This window comes from Crocuta crocuta, unplaced genomic scaffold, assembly GCF_008692635.1.
Source record: "Crocuta crocuta isolate KB4526 unplaced genomic scaffold, BGI_CrCroc_1.0 scaffold65, whole genome shotgun sequence".
Lineage (NCBI taxonomy): Eukaryota > Metazoa > Chordata > Mammalia > Carnivora > Hyaenidae > Crocuta > Crocuta crocuta.
The window spans coordinates 1,899,679-1,914,259 of NW_027530683.1; the positions used below are offsets into that span (position 1 = coordinate 1,899,679).

Consider the following 14,581-nt stretch of genomic DNA (forward strand, 5'->3'; position numbering starts at 1 on the left):
CTATATAGACCAAACTGATGGTTACCAGAGGAAAGGCAGCTGGGGGGATGGGTTAAATAGGTGATGGGGATTAAGGAGGAATCACTATATTGTACACCTGAAACTAATATAACACTGTGTAACAGGAATTAAAATGAAAGATTAAAATAAAAAATTGATATATTAGACCATTAAAATTGTTGCCCATCAAACTATAGAAATAAGAAAATGGGGGTGCCTGGGTGGCTCAGTCGGTTAAGCGTCCAACTTCAGCTCAGGTCACGATCTCATGGTTCGTGGGTTTGAGCCCCACGTCGGGCTCTGTGCTGACAGGTAGTTCGGAGCCTGGAGCCTGTTTCGGATTCTGTGTCTCCCTCTCTCTCTGACTCTCCCCTGCTCACACTGTCTCTCTCTCTCTCTCAGAAATAAATAAAAAACATTAAAAAATTAAAAAAAAAAAGAAAATGAATATACAAGACACAGAATGAGAAACTATTTTTAATACATATATCTGACAATAGATTATATCTACAATACGTAAAGAACTACAAATCAATAATAAAAAGTAAAATCACCCAATCAAAAGATAGGCAAAAGACCTGAACAGATGTTCAAAATGACAGACATATAAATGGCCAAGAAACACATGAAAAAGTATTCAATATTAGTCACTGGGAGATGCAAATTAAAACCAAAGTGATATACCACTACACACCTACTATACTAGCTACAATCAGAAATACTGCCAACACTTACTGCTGGTGAATATATGGAGCAATCAGAACTTCTATAAATTGCTGTTGAGAGTCTGAATTGATTCAGCAACTTTGGTGAACAATTTGCTTAATTTCTTTTAAAAATAAATACTCACCAACCTTACAACCCAGCAGTTCCACTCTTATTTTAAAAAGTGAATAACAGTGTGTCCACAAAAATTGTGGACAAGAATTCTCATGGTAGTCTTTATCATTCTAGACAAAATCTGGACAAATTCAAATGTCCATCAAGAGGAGAATGAATAAAGTGTAATACAGAATATTACACAGTGGAATATTACTTACAAAAAAAGGAACAAACTACTGATACAGAGAACCACCTGGATAAATATCACAAAATTAATGCTGTCACTGTATAACTGTACTTGTATGAAGTCCTAGAACAAACAGAATAAATCTGTGGTTAAAAATGCCACAAAAGTTGTTTCAGCGAAGCTGAAGAAGGGATGATTGGCAAGGAAGAGAAATAAATGAGGAGACTTTCTTGGGTTATGGAAATGTTGTAGGTTTTTGTCAAAACTCATCAAACTGCAGATTTAATATTTGTTTATGTTATTTTTGTGTGATGATTTTCATATAAAGTCAAAATTGTGAACAAAAAGTAAACATTAAAAGTAGAAAAGTTCTCAAATTTTCAATGATCACTATACCAAAAATCACATTCACAGAAATCTATAATACACTTATATTTATAGATATATTTATTAAGTTTCCAGATAAATTATAATTTAAAGTATATTTTATTATATATTTTAACCTTCTTATAAGGTCACTATAATCTTTTATGATAGGATCATATTAATACGAATTAATATATAAGTGCACTTTTTTCCAAGGGATTATAATACTGAAATAGGCTACTAGTAACAATTAAAACCATTTTCCCCTGAATTTTTCAAGGTATTGACATTAAATATTTAATTCTACGAAGTGGTTTGGGAATCTGATCTTGTGTGATCTCAGAGCTTAGTATTATGACAGATGAGTCAAGGAGCAATTAATCAAACAAACCTGTATGCAAATGTACAAGCACAGCCAGAGTCATTTTCAAAAGAAAAATGAAAGCCTGCTTTGATACAGTATGTTGACAATGCAAGTTTTAAAGTGTCCGAAAATAAGTAAGTAAGTAAATAAATAAAGTTCCTAACATTTTGGACTAAAAAGACAAATACTTTGTAGTGAATGATATATTCAGATCTTTACGTTCCTCCTGCAATATCTGTGTGAGCACAAGAGATAAGCTATTTGATTCCATTTACTTTTGTTTATGAACATAAAATGTAGCATAAATTAATCCACTAAAATGTTAAGGAAAACTTCTTTATGAAGTCAGAGATGTATTAAAGAAGCAAAATCATATCAATTTGAGTTTTTGTGCCCAAATGACAGTTCATGAAACCATCAACTGGCTGTTCCCTTTAAAAACTCACATCTTTAGAATAAAGATTCTTCCATGACAAAAAGTTTGTAAGACAGGTCCCCCAATACTTAGGGACATATACTAATTACTAAATATTTTATAATGAGTTAATGGCTTAAATTCACACTTTGTGCAATCTTGTTACTAAAGGAACACTGCCTCTTCTGGGAAATCAGGAAGGGCTTACTATTATGCTAAATAACAATATACTGAAAAAAATGGCATTATGTACTTAACATAGTCTATTATATTTTAAAAAGTATTAGTCATAATGGTAGTGAAAATTAACTTTCCAGGAAATAACTTGTTTTTGAACTCTTATGATGGAAAAACTATTGTAGAGATCTATGAGTAATATGCTGATACATAATCATCATTCTAACCAAATGACCCACAGGAATTAACACAGAGAAAGACTATCAAGACTCTTACACTACTTAATAAAAATGAAGAAAATCTTTTAAAAAATCAGCATTTAGAGCAAGATCCAAAAAGTGAGATAAAATCTTAGAAAAAGATACATTTCTTACCTGCAGAAGAGTAGAACACACAAATAAATGTGACCATCTTAATACATTTTGCTCCCAAACACATGACCTTCTTGAAAAAGTAAAACTAAGTAATGGTGTAAAAAATGTCAGATCAGTGATTCCTAGTAGGGGGTGGAAACATGGATTAACTAGAAAGAGCAGGAGAGAACTTTCTGGGATGACAATGTCCTCCTAGATCTTTACTGTGGTAGTAGTTACATATCGGTATGCATTTGTCAAAACATAGAGCATGTACACTTAATGATTGTATATTTTGGTGTATGTAAGTTCTACATAAGAAAAAAACTAACAAATACTGAACTCTAATGATTTTCTATGTTGAAGAATTTAGGGGCCTTTGTACTTATGCCTGAATCTACCTGAAATGTATCAACTAAGTGAGATGAATTGATGGACACAGAGAAGGATGGATAAATGCAGAAATAATGTAACAAAGCATGTTTAGAAAAATATTAACAATGCATTCCAAGTGGTTGGTGAATAGATGTTTGCAGTAAGGTTCTTTTGACTTTGCAATATGTTAGAAATATTCCATAATAAAATGCTGGCGAAAAAAGTTGTAAGTACAAATGAAAAAGGCTATGACATCAAGAAACTTAAGTAGAATTTAAAGCCAGAAATATAAAAATGATAACAACATGAATGGAGCTAGAGACTATTATGGATGAGTGGTGGTTATCAGAGGGGAGATGGGTCGGGGGATGGGTGAAGCAGGTGACTGGGATTAAAGGAATGTACTTGTCGTGATGAGCACTGGATGATGTATAAAATTGTTGAATCATATTATTGTAGACCTGAAACTAATACAACACTGTATGTTAACTTACTGGAATTAAAATAAAAAAACTTTAAAAAAATGATAACAGGCATTTCATAGGAATAGTGAGATACAGTAATCCTAAAGATTTAAGTACATCACAACATGGCTTTAAAATAAGTAAGACAAGCTGACAGAATTAAAAAGAGAGATAATCATCTTAATCATGTGGTAGTTTCTTTTATTTTTTTTTAACTTTTCAAAAAAGTAGCCTCCATGCCCTACATGGGGCTTGAACTTGACCCCAAGATTAAGAGTCTTATACTTTACCGACTGAGCCAGCCAGACACCCCATCATTTGATAGTCTAAACATGTCCCTGAGAAACTGATAAAACAGTCAACAATAAATCTATAAACATAAAATCCAAATACATGACTAATGTACTTGGTTTAAACACAGATAACACTACATTTGGCAACTACAAAATACACATTATTTTAAATAGTACATATGTATGTATCAAACAGGGCCTGTTTTAGGTCCTAAGGCAAGTATCAACAAGTTTCTAAAGATTGAAATCATATAGGTTGTTTTCCCACCACCTCGTAATTAAATTCCAACTCAATGACAGAAAGATAATCTCAAATTTCCTCATGTTTAAGTATTAAGCAACACATTTCTAAATGATTCATGAAGGAAGGAAGAAATCGCACTGAGAAACTAAAAACATATTTTGAGGTATATAATTATGAGATACAACTAATCAAAAACTTGTGTGATACCACTAAAGCAGTACATGAAGAAAAAATAATAGTTTTCATGAAAAGACCAATGATTTGGGAGACTCAAATTGCTAAGATGATAATCTTTCTTTAATTGATCTTTAGAGTCTATGCAATTGTTATCAAAATAGGAGCAGATTTTTTAAACGGAAAATGACAAACTGAAGAGGACATAGAATAACTAAGGAAAAACTGAACAACAACACTGTATCCTTACACCATCACAAAGCAAAACACACTATAATGCTACAGGAATTAAGACACAGTATAGTATTAGTACAGGGACAGAAAATTGCATCAACAGAACAGAGTTCAGAAAGAAACACACACATATTCCTATAGCTCGCTGGGGACAGGAAGGCAGTACATGATCTTTTAAATACATGATGTTGGTTCCAGTCAACTGGTTTTTCGTAAGAAAAAAATGATATACCCTGACCATATGAAAATTAACTTGAAACAGACCAAGACCTAAATGTGAAAGCTAAAATAATTAAGCTCCTAGAAGAAAGCATTATAGAGTGTGTTCATTATTGTGGAAATCGCAAGGGTTCTTAAATAGAACACCAAATCGATTAATCATAAGAAGGAAAAAATGTAAATTTGACTTCATTAAAATTAAGAACTTTTATTATCAAAAGATAGCAATAAGAGAATAAAAAAGCAAGCCAGAGGCTATACAAGTATCTGTACTCAATTTATATAAAGCAGTAAAAAACAAAAAACAACCAGATTTAATACTGGACAAAAGCCTTGAAGAGACACTTCACAAAGGAGGATATCAAAATGGCCATATTATAGGAAAAGGTGCTCAACATCATTAGTTATTATAGAAATACAAATTAAAGCCTCACTGCAATAAGACCATATATCCATCAAAATGACAGAAATTAAAATGAATAAAGATACCAAGTGTTGATCCCCACAACTGGAAGTCGTTCTCTTACACTGCTGGTGTAAACTGGTACAACTTTGGGAAAATGTTTGGAATTAGTTCCTAAAGCTAAACCTATGACAGGCATTCTCCTGTGTATATTTTATCTATGAACCACAAGGAGTAAATTCTAACATTCACCAAAATATATGTAGGAGAAAATCCATAGTACTTAATTCATAAGAGGTTAAAATTAGACACAACCTATATTTCTATCAACTGTTACATATGTAAATAAATGAGACTATAATCATACAATGGAACACAACACTGTAAAGAAAAAGATACACTATTGATAACTGTAACAGTACAGATCAACACACAAGAATAAATTAACAGTGGGTGAAGGAAGTCATATACAAAAGAGTACACGGCATGATTCCTTTCATATAAAGTTTAAAAGCCTGCAAAATGACCCATGGTGTTAGAAGAAAGAATAGTGATTACTTTTGCCAAGAAATTCTGACAAAAAAGAGATATGAAGGCATCCTCTGGAATGTTGTGAAATGTCCTTTTAAATATACACAAAACAATATTACATTTCATTGTATTTGGTTTTTCAAATTTTCTTTTTTCTTGTGATTGATCACTTTTAAGATTTACTCTCTTAACAACTTTTAAATATGTAATACACTATTATTAACTACAGTCACCATGTTGTACACTACACTTCCATGACTGCATTACTGTATAATTGGAAGTTTGTATCTTTGCCCCCCCTCCAGCATTTCTCTGCCTCCACTCCCCACTTTTGGCAAACATGATTCTATTTTCCACAGCTATAAGCTTGGTTAATTATCACTGCTGTTTTTTAATTCCACATAAAAGTGAGATCAGATGGTATTTGTCATTCTCTGACTTATCTGACATAGCATAATACATTCAAGGTCCATCCATGTTGTGGCAAATGGTTAAGATTTCATTCTGTTTTTTTTTTAACAGCTGACTGGTATTCCATGGTGTGTGTGTGCGCCCACGCACATGTGCGTGTGTGTGCATGTGTGTGTGTGTGTGCGTGTATGTGTCAGTGCAGAGCCTGATGCAGGGTCAAATTCCCAAACCATGAGATCAAGATCTGAGCTGAAACCAAGAGCCAGCTGCCCAACTGACTGAGCCACCCAGGTGGCCCTGTTGATGTTTTTCTTTTCTGTGCAGAAGCTTTTCAGTTTAATGTAGTCCTGCTCGTTTACTTTTGCTTTTGTTGCCAGATCCAAAAACTCATCACCAATACCAATATCAAGGAGCTAACACCCTCTATTTTCTTCTAGGTATTTCATGGTTTCAGGTCTTACATGAAAGACTTTAATTCATTTTGAATTAGTTTTTATGTCTGGTATAAGACAGCAGTTCAGGTTCATTCCTTACAATGTGGCTGTCCAGTTTTACCAACACTATTTATTGAAGACACTGTCTTTTCTGCACTGTATTTTCTTGGCTCCTTTAATTGAACATATATGTGTGGGTTTATTTCGGGGTTCTCTATTCTACTGAGATTGATCCATCTTGATCTATGTGTCTGTTTTTATGCCAATGCCATACTGTTTTGATAACTGTAGCTTGTAATATAGTTTGCAATCAGGGACTACAAATGTTCTATATCTTGATCTGAGTGCTGCTTTCATGAGTATATACATACGTAAAAATTAATCAAATCTTTACAAAATCTCTTTGCGCACCTGTGATACCTCCATTTAAATTTTTTTTAAATACAAGCATTTACTTCCATAGTTTTCATATTTATTCCTCTCTGATTTTTGTCTCATTATCTCTTGCATGCTTTTTTATAATAGATTCTCAACTGTCTCCTTAGCTTTAGACTTTTAAACCTCAGGAGGTCCACACTGCTTAGAGAATAAAGTCTAAATTGCTTAGCATTTTATTCACATAAACCTTCACTGAAGGAAATTTCAAATAACATTTCTAGGTACAATTTTTTCTAAGAAGGCAATTTGAAAATATGTACTATTTAAAATGTTTATATTCTCTAATCCAGTATTTCCATTTCTAGAACTTTTCCTAAGGCAATAAACATAGATACACATAAAATTTAGCTACAAAAATGTTCACAATATCAAAAAATAGAAAAAAAAAATCCTCCAAAACAGCAGATGAGTTTGACAAATCTTAATATATCTACATTATAAAATTATAGAACTATCTGACAAAATATAAAAACTGGCCAACAAGCAGTATGTACTGATATAATATGGATTGAAAAAAAAGAAAATCTGGATATGATTATTTCTAGGAAATCAGTTCATGAGAATTCTTGTTTATGCTTTCCAAAATTACCTATAGTTGGAAAAAGTTTATAAAAATTTTGTAATAAGAATTAGGAAAAGTTATTGGAATAAATATAAATAAGATATCTTAGCAAGACTGACCAGAAAAAAAAAAAAACAAAACAAAACATGCACTGGCAAATAATTATAGGATAAGACAGGGAAGAAAATTAACAAACTGACAGGGGAAAAAATTAATTAAAAATTTACAGTCACTATAATAAAGAATGTTAAACATATTTCTTACTCTTCTTGAAAGGTAAAACTCTAAATGTTAGGATTTATTTCCTTTTCAAGTATGAACTTTTTATCAAACTTCTAATAACTTAACAAATCATTTTGCATCTATTATATGTTAGGCACTCTGCCAATCATGAGGGATACAAAGTGAGGGCAACACTAACAATGAACAGATTAAGAAACTAGGCTACCTTTTCCTCTGTTAATATACGGAAAGTTAACTTTGATGGCTACATCAATGGTCAAGATTTTGGTTTTTCAGGGCACCTGGGTGGCTTAGTCTGTTAAGTGTCCAGCTTTGGCTCAGGTCATGATCCCACAGTTTGTGAGTTCAAGCCCCGCGGTGGGCTCTGTAATGACAGCTAAGAGCCTGGAGCCTGTTTCAGATTCTGTGTCTCCCCCTCTCTCTGCCCTTCCCCCGCTCACACTCTGTGTCTCTCAAAAATAAATAAAATATCAAAAATTAAAAAAAAAGATTTTGGTTTTTTATTTCAAGTGGATTTGTTAGTTTATGCTACACTCCCTAATCTCAGTCTGTTTTTCACAGTGACTTCAGTTCACACAGAATATCATGGGAAGAATTCATAACCAGGCCAGGAATGTGCAAATGTGGACTCCTGGACTATGTGAACCAATAGAAAGAATTCTAATTTCTAAATTATTTATACCTTTCCTTCAAATGTATTCCCTCTCTTTTACTGCTTCTGGAACTGTCTTGCCGAGTATGTGTTAAAATATCCAACATTTAGTTCTTTCCCTCCTCAAACCCATATAAAAATTATGCAGAAAAATATCTGGAATATATGGACTCCACTAATTGCAATACCTTCAAAATATTTATTTTGAGGCTCCTTTTCTCTTGACTACACCAGTCCAAGATGAACAAAGAACTCCAACACATGCACAGAGCAGATTTTTACTTTCCAGGATCCTGCTGACTGTGACTCTTTAGTTTCCTCTTTATGTAAGGGGCAGCCTATAGGCCATCACTGTAATGACTTCCTGGTCCTTCACCCATTACAACCCCAAGTCAGGTTAAAATATCTACAATACCACACTGCACCCAAGGTCTGAATATTGCTAGAAGAAATCATACAACTTATCTGACAGGTTTCACTTTAAATTCATTACTCTAATTCTCAAATGGGCATTCTGCTCTGCCTGGCATCCTATGGTTCTCTAGTTATGTTCATTCACACACAAATCAAGACAAGTGTTTAAAACTATCTACTGTATAAACAAACCTTCAGGCCCATCCATTGACCCATCACACTGAGAATCTAAATTAACTTAAGACATCCCATTCCCTAAATTTATTAATTTGTAAGGATATGTATCCATCTGAGTTCTTGTTTTCCTGTTATGATAAAAGCAGTTTCCATCTTGCCAGAAAAAACAACTCTTCTACTTATTTTCTAGATCCTATCCCCTCTCAATCTACTTATCTACTCCTGGACTTTCCTACTACAGTTATCTTTTCTCTCTCTTAAAATCACTTTTTTTTTTTTTTCCTGGTTCATATCCATCAACCTACCAATTACACGCCCTGGAATCTCCCACTAAGAAGGAAAGAGAAACCCTTCCATGAACTATAAGCTTCCTCTCCATCTACTGCCAATTTATTTACCTCCATTACAGGGGTAAGAAGTTGTATATATTCATGGTCTTCACTTTCTCACTTTCCATCCTTCCCTCCAACCATTCCAATGTAGCCTCTATCTTCGACAAAACTCTTGTCAAAGAACTCAAGATCTTCCATGTGATCAAACACAAGTAACCATTCCATCTTCCTTTTGCTCAACTTCTCAATACCTTTTAAGGAAACTAATCACTCTCACTTTTTACAAACACTTTCTTGCCTTCTGTGATACCACATTCTCTTGTTTCCTTCTACTTCATTTGCCATCCTTCCCAGTGTCCTATGTACTTTGTCCAACTGCTAAATATTGGGACATCACAGAGCTTGGTCCTAAGCTCTGTTTTTTCTCAATGATCTTTCCTCAGTTTCATCTAGTCCCAAGCTTTAATTATTGCTGATGGCTGCTCAATATTTCCATGTGAATTTTTAAGAGTCATCTCAAATATATCTCCGCCAAGGCAATGTAATTTCCCTCCCCAAATACATTGATCTCCTCCCCAAATCCAACACAATAAATGGGACAAATATCTACATAGTCTTCAAGCCGCAAATATTAGAGTCAGCCTTAAATCTTCTTGCTCTCTTACGTCCAAAACCAATGGCTGTCAAGTCCTATTCACTGTACTGTTGAGATATTCCTCAAATCTGTCCACTTCTCTAAATCTACACTCGTCCCTTTGAGCCATCATCAGTGTCATCTTTTGCATGGACTCTTACAATAGCCTTTCTCTTTCAAAACTTCTGCATTTAGATACAATCTGTCCTCCTTACCATGTCTATAAGACCATACAGATTTGTCTTCTGCCCACTTGCTACTATCTTCCTTGCTCAGTGTACTTCTATCACATTTAAGTTTGGTATTTTTGTATCAGTGTCTTAAACCACTAAACTTGTTCCTTCTCTCAGAGCATTGCTGATCTATTATTTTTTGATGAGGCATCTTTCCATGGTTCTTTGCATGGCTAGATCCTCCTCCTTTTTCAACTCTTAGTTCAACTATTCACTTTGACAAAGAGGCCTGCCTCTTGTAATGCAACAACCCCACTACCAATTGCAGTCACTCCCTACTACCTTTTTACTTTCAGCTAATTATTAATTGAAAATACTTTATTCATTAGTTTGTTCACTACATAAATATTTCCATATTAAAATACAAGTTCTGTTAAGAGTAAGAACTATTGGAATCGAATTCCCAACACATGGCCCATAACAGGTATGCAATAAAATGTGAATGAATAATATTTCATTAAATTTTTTTAGTTCTGTGTACCTTGAAGTTGATTTAAAATAGCTCAACTCATCATCAGTTCATTAATTCAACAAACAAATATTAAGTGCCTACACTGTCCTAAGGCTAAAACTATGGCACACATATAAAGAAAAACAGTTCCTACTTCATGCTGATAGAGAAGACGGTGTAAGAAAAGATTTGATGCCAAATAACAACTCTAAAATTAAGGTCAAATTTTGGTGGAATTCTTTCCAAAAACTCAAAATCTCAGTCTAATCATTAAAAAAAAAAACCCATCAGACAAACACAAATTCAGACACATTCCAAAAAGTATCTGACTAATATTCTCAAAACTGTCAAGATCTTTAAAAAAAAAAAGGGGGGGGGGGCGCGGATAATAAGCTGTTACAGACCAGAGGAGACTGGAGAAATGTGACAACTAAATGCAATGTGATATCCTGGATTGAATCTCGGAACAGAAGGGCTTTAATGAAAACCTGGTAAAATCTGAATAATGTCTGGAGTTCACAGTAATCTACCAATGTGGATTTATTAATTTTGACAAACTTACCATGGTAATGAGCAGTGGCAAAAGCAGGGCAAAAACAAAACTGGTGAAAGATCTATGGGAACCCTATTCTGTAATATTTTAATTAAAAAAAATTTTTTTAATTTGTTTTGAGAGGGGAGGGAGACGGGGAGAGGGAGAGGGAGGAAGCAAGGGAAGGGCAGCGAGAGAGAGGGAGAGAGAGACTCCCAAGCAGGCTCCACGCTGTCAGCGTGTCAGAGCTGGACACCGGGCTCAAACTCACAAGCCATGAGATCACGACCTGAGCTGAAATGAAGAGTCGAACATTAATCACCTGAGCTACCCAAGTGCACCCCTATACTGCATCATCCTAGAAACATCCCTGCAAATTTAAAACTATGCCAAAATAAAAAAGTTAACTTTAAAAAATTAAGGGAAAAAATGTTTCCATTCAGAACTATAAGACAGTAATGCAAAAGTTCACTTTTATAACGATTATGACATAAAAATTAAAATGAATACTATTTGGGCCAGAGAGCTTGAAAACTATGCACAATAAAAGAATTAAAAGAAACAAGTGGCTCTCATAAAACAAAATAAATACATGCAGTAGATAAATAATAAATATATTGCAATGATGGATAACATATATTTATAAATAAGACATGTTGGTAAATATTGACGAATGTTGATTTTTTTATCTTTATGTATCATGAAGGAATGGTTGGCAGTCAATATTTAATTATGCTCTATATGTTTATTTTTTTAACTTAAGAAAATAAGTGACAAAAACAATCAAATGTTTGAGTTCACACTATAATTGTTTCCAAGCACTAAAAACAGTTTTGGCTTCTCTTTAACAATCTTGCATGATTCAAGATTTCATACAGTTGGTTGGATACAAAATGGTAAAAACAGTTGCTCATTTAAAAAGTTTAAGGACTTTTTCCAAATCTAATGTGAAGATAAATGTCAGGTCTCTACATCTAGATAGGATGAAATCCTTTGTGGCTGAACAGTACTCCAGCCAAAAACAGGAAAGCCAGATTAAATTTAAAAATCCAGCTTAAAGACATCGGAAGGCTGCTGCTGCAACAATCGGTTGAGTGGGCTAAGTTTCTGAAATGGGCGATTTGAAGATCTGCAGTCTTTTTTTCTCCCTGAGATTTAAATATCCCGGCAAGGGGCTGGGAAGTCAGGCTTTGACTACACAGAGGGCTCCTGTTGGAGGAAGAATTCATCTAAGCATTTGGTAGTTGTGCAGGGCAGAAGTGACAAAATTAGAGATTTGAGACATTTTTCTACCTCAAATCATTTGATAAATCCCAAAGCTGTACAGGGCTTGAAATTAAAGTTAAGACTCTGAAAACTCTGAAAAGCATAATGGAGTTTTTCATAGTCTCACAATGCTGAGGAGATAAATATTAGAATACATGATTTACCAAGAGTAGAGTCCTACTGAATACACAGCTCTGTTTGGGAAGCCTCACCAAAAGTACACGGCTGAACCATAAGTAGACAAAGACTTAGCAAAACTTCCACGCAGCCTCCATGGGAGATAGTAAAGCATTTTAGATAATGATAGGAATTAACTGATAGGAAACATTTTATGAAGTAGGAGACAAAAGGGGCAATTGATTAAGCGATAATCTTAAGCAAGCAAGAAAAGATGAGAACTAGTATAGAAATAGCTTGTTCTTAAACAGGGGCATGTACTAAGAAAGAAATAAAAGGCACAGTATATGAGAACAAATGAGGGTAAGCTGGTGGACGCAATGGCGAAGATAAGCTGAAGCTCCTTTTTATACGCAAGAGGTGAAGTTAGATATCTGAGGAGAAAGAAGGGAGAAAAAATAGTCCTTTACAGTGGGAAGTGAATGGACCAACAAAAGACAAGAAAAATGCCAGGCAACACCAAGGCCCTACTTAAAGACAATGGTCATGAATTCAAGGATTAGCTGACAAATCTGTGTGCCATTCTCCTGCCATATAAAAGTGTGACGGTGTAGAACAGGCAGAAAGTTAAATTTTTAAGGCTTAGGCTTTGTTTGGTGAGGACAACGAGCCAAAAGAACTAAAGTGATCTTATATGCAAATTGATGACAATTAGGTGAGCCATGGAATCTAAGCTAGATGAAGTGGGAATATGAGAGGCTTGAAGGACAGTAAAATAAGAGGTCAAGTCAATAGAAACAGGTGCCAGTGGAGTTGAAAACTTGCTAGTCAGAATTATAGAGTAAGGGAGCTAGAAAGATAGTAAGTAGTTGTCAGTATGACAGAAATATGATGTAGAGAGGAGAGAAATCCAAGAAGATGAGAGGCCAGAACAGCAAAAGGATCATCTACAAAGGCATTTATATCACCAAGAATTAAGACAGGAGTGGGCTGAAGAAAGAGTCATTGAAATAGATCCTAAGACATTCAAGAAATGAGGGAAGCAACAGAGGTGTTTATAAATGACTGCAACAGGAGTGCCTACTGGGTGGAACAATCTGATGCATGAGTTTCAAAGGCAGACGTGCTCAGAGATGAAAAAGGAACTGTGATCTAAAAACACTAGTGGGGAACAAGCCTCCAAGTGCACTGGTGTAACTGCTGTGGGAGGAAACAGAATCACTACTGGAGAGGACTATAGTCGAAGCAGTATCCTCAGGGAGGTAATCAGGTTCCATTAGAGCAGGAAGGTGTAAATCATGTTCAGAAAATAATACACTAATAATTTGATTCATTTATCAATGTTTACTAAAAGGCACTGAATTAGGCACTGGGAATAAAACAGTAATAAAGACATAATCTCAGCCCTCACAAAACTGTGACTCAAGTAAGAAGTCTCATATAAAAGTGATTACGTTAAAGAATATAAAGAATATTCTTTTTTTTAATATAACTAAAATTTTGTAGCAATCTAACAGTTTTATTAGGAAACGTGGATGCATGTACTCAAAGAACAGTGGAACAAAATTTGTGACTATTTTAATATATTTAATCATCGTGGTATTAATTATGTGCTAAAAACTAATTTGAAGAATATGTGGGGAAACATCACTTTTTAATGGTAAAGAAACAGGGGAAAATGCTTTTACAGATACATGCAGTTACCTGAGACAAAGCAGCATCCCGTTCTTCTATCACTGCATTCATTTCTTCTGCTGTTATTCTCTTTTTACATTCCTTGGTCTTGTAGATTCTATCCACAATTACAGCTCCATTCTTCTGAATAGCTATCCCTGTGTCTGCATTGTTTATTCTGTTCAGTAATTCCTGTAATGTCTACCAACACCATTATATGTTAGTCAGACATGAAGTTTTAATATATTTTATTTAATATAGGGTTTTAATTAATAGGCACATGTGAATTGTAAATTGACTGAGTGAAGTTATTGAATTTTCATATTGCAGCAAAGATGTACATTATTAGTGTGTCAATTCTTCTTTTTCCCACATCTTAGTTCTTGAAAC

At 34.2% G+C, this 14,581-nt stretch overlaps 1 protein-coding gene across 4 annotated transcripts in view; it reads right to left on the reverse strand.

Annotated features, from left to right (window-relative positions):
* The window catches only part of MIPOL1 (mirror-image polydactyly 1), a 336,826-nt gene that overhangs the window by 216,411 nt on the left and 105,834 nt on the right, over positions 1-14,581 (reverse strand). For all 4 annotated transcript variants that reach the window (XR_013336270.1, XM_077769202.1, XM_077769201.1 and 1 more), the window contains one exon: positions 14,222-14,392. Coding sequence is in view for 3 of the 4 variants with exons in the window: in XM_077769202.1 (XP_077625328.1) it covers positions 14,222-14,392 (171 nt within the window). In the remaining variant the exon portion in view is untranslated. The remainder of the gene's footprint in view (positions 1-14,221; positions 14,393-14,581) is intronic.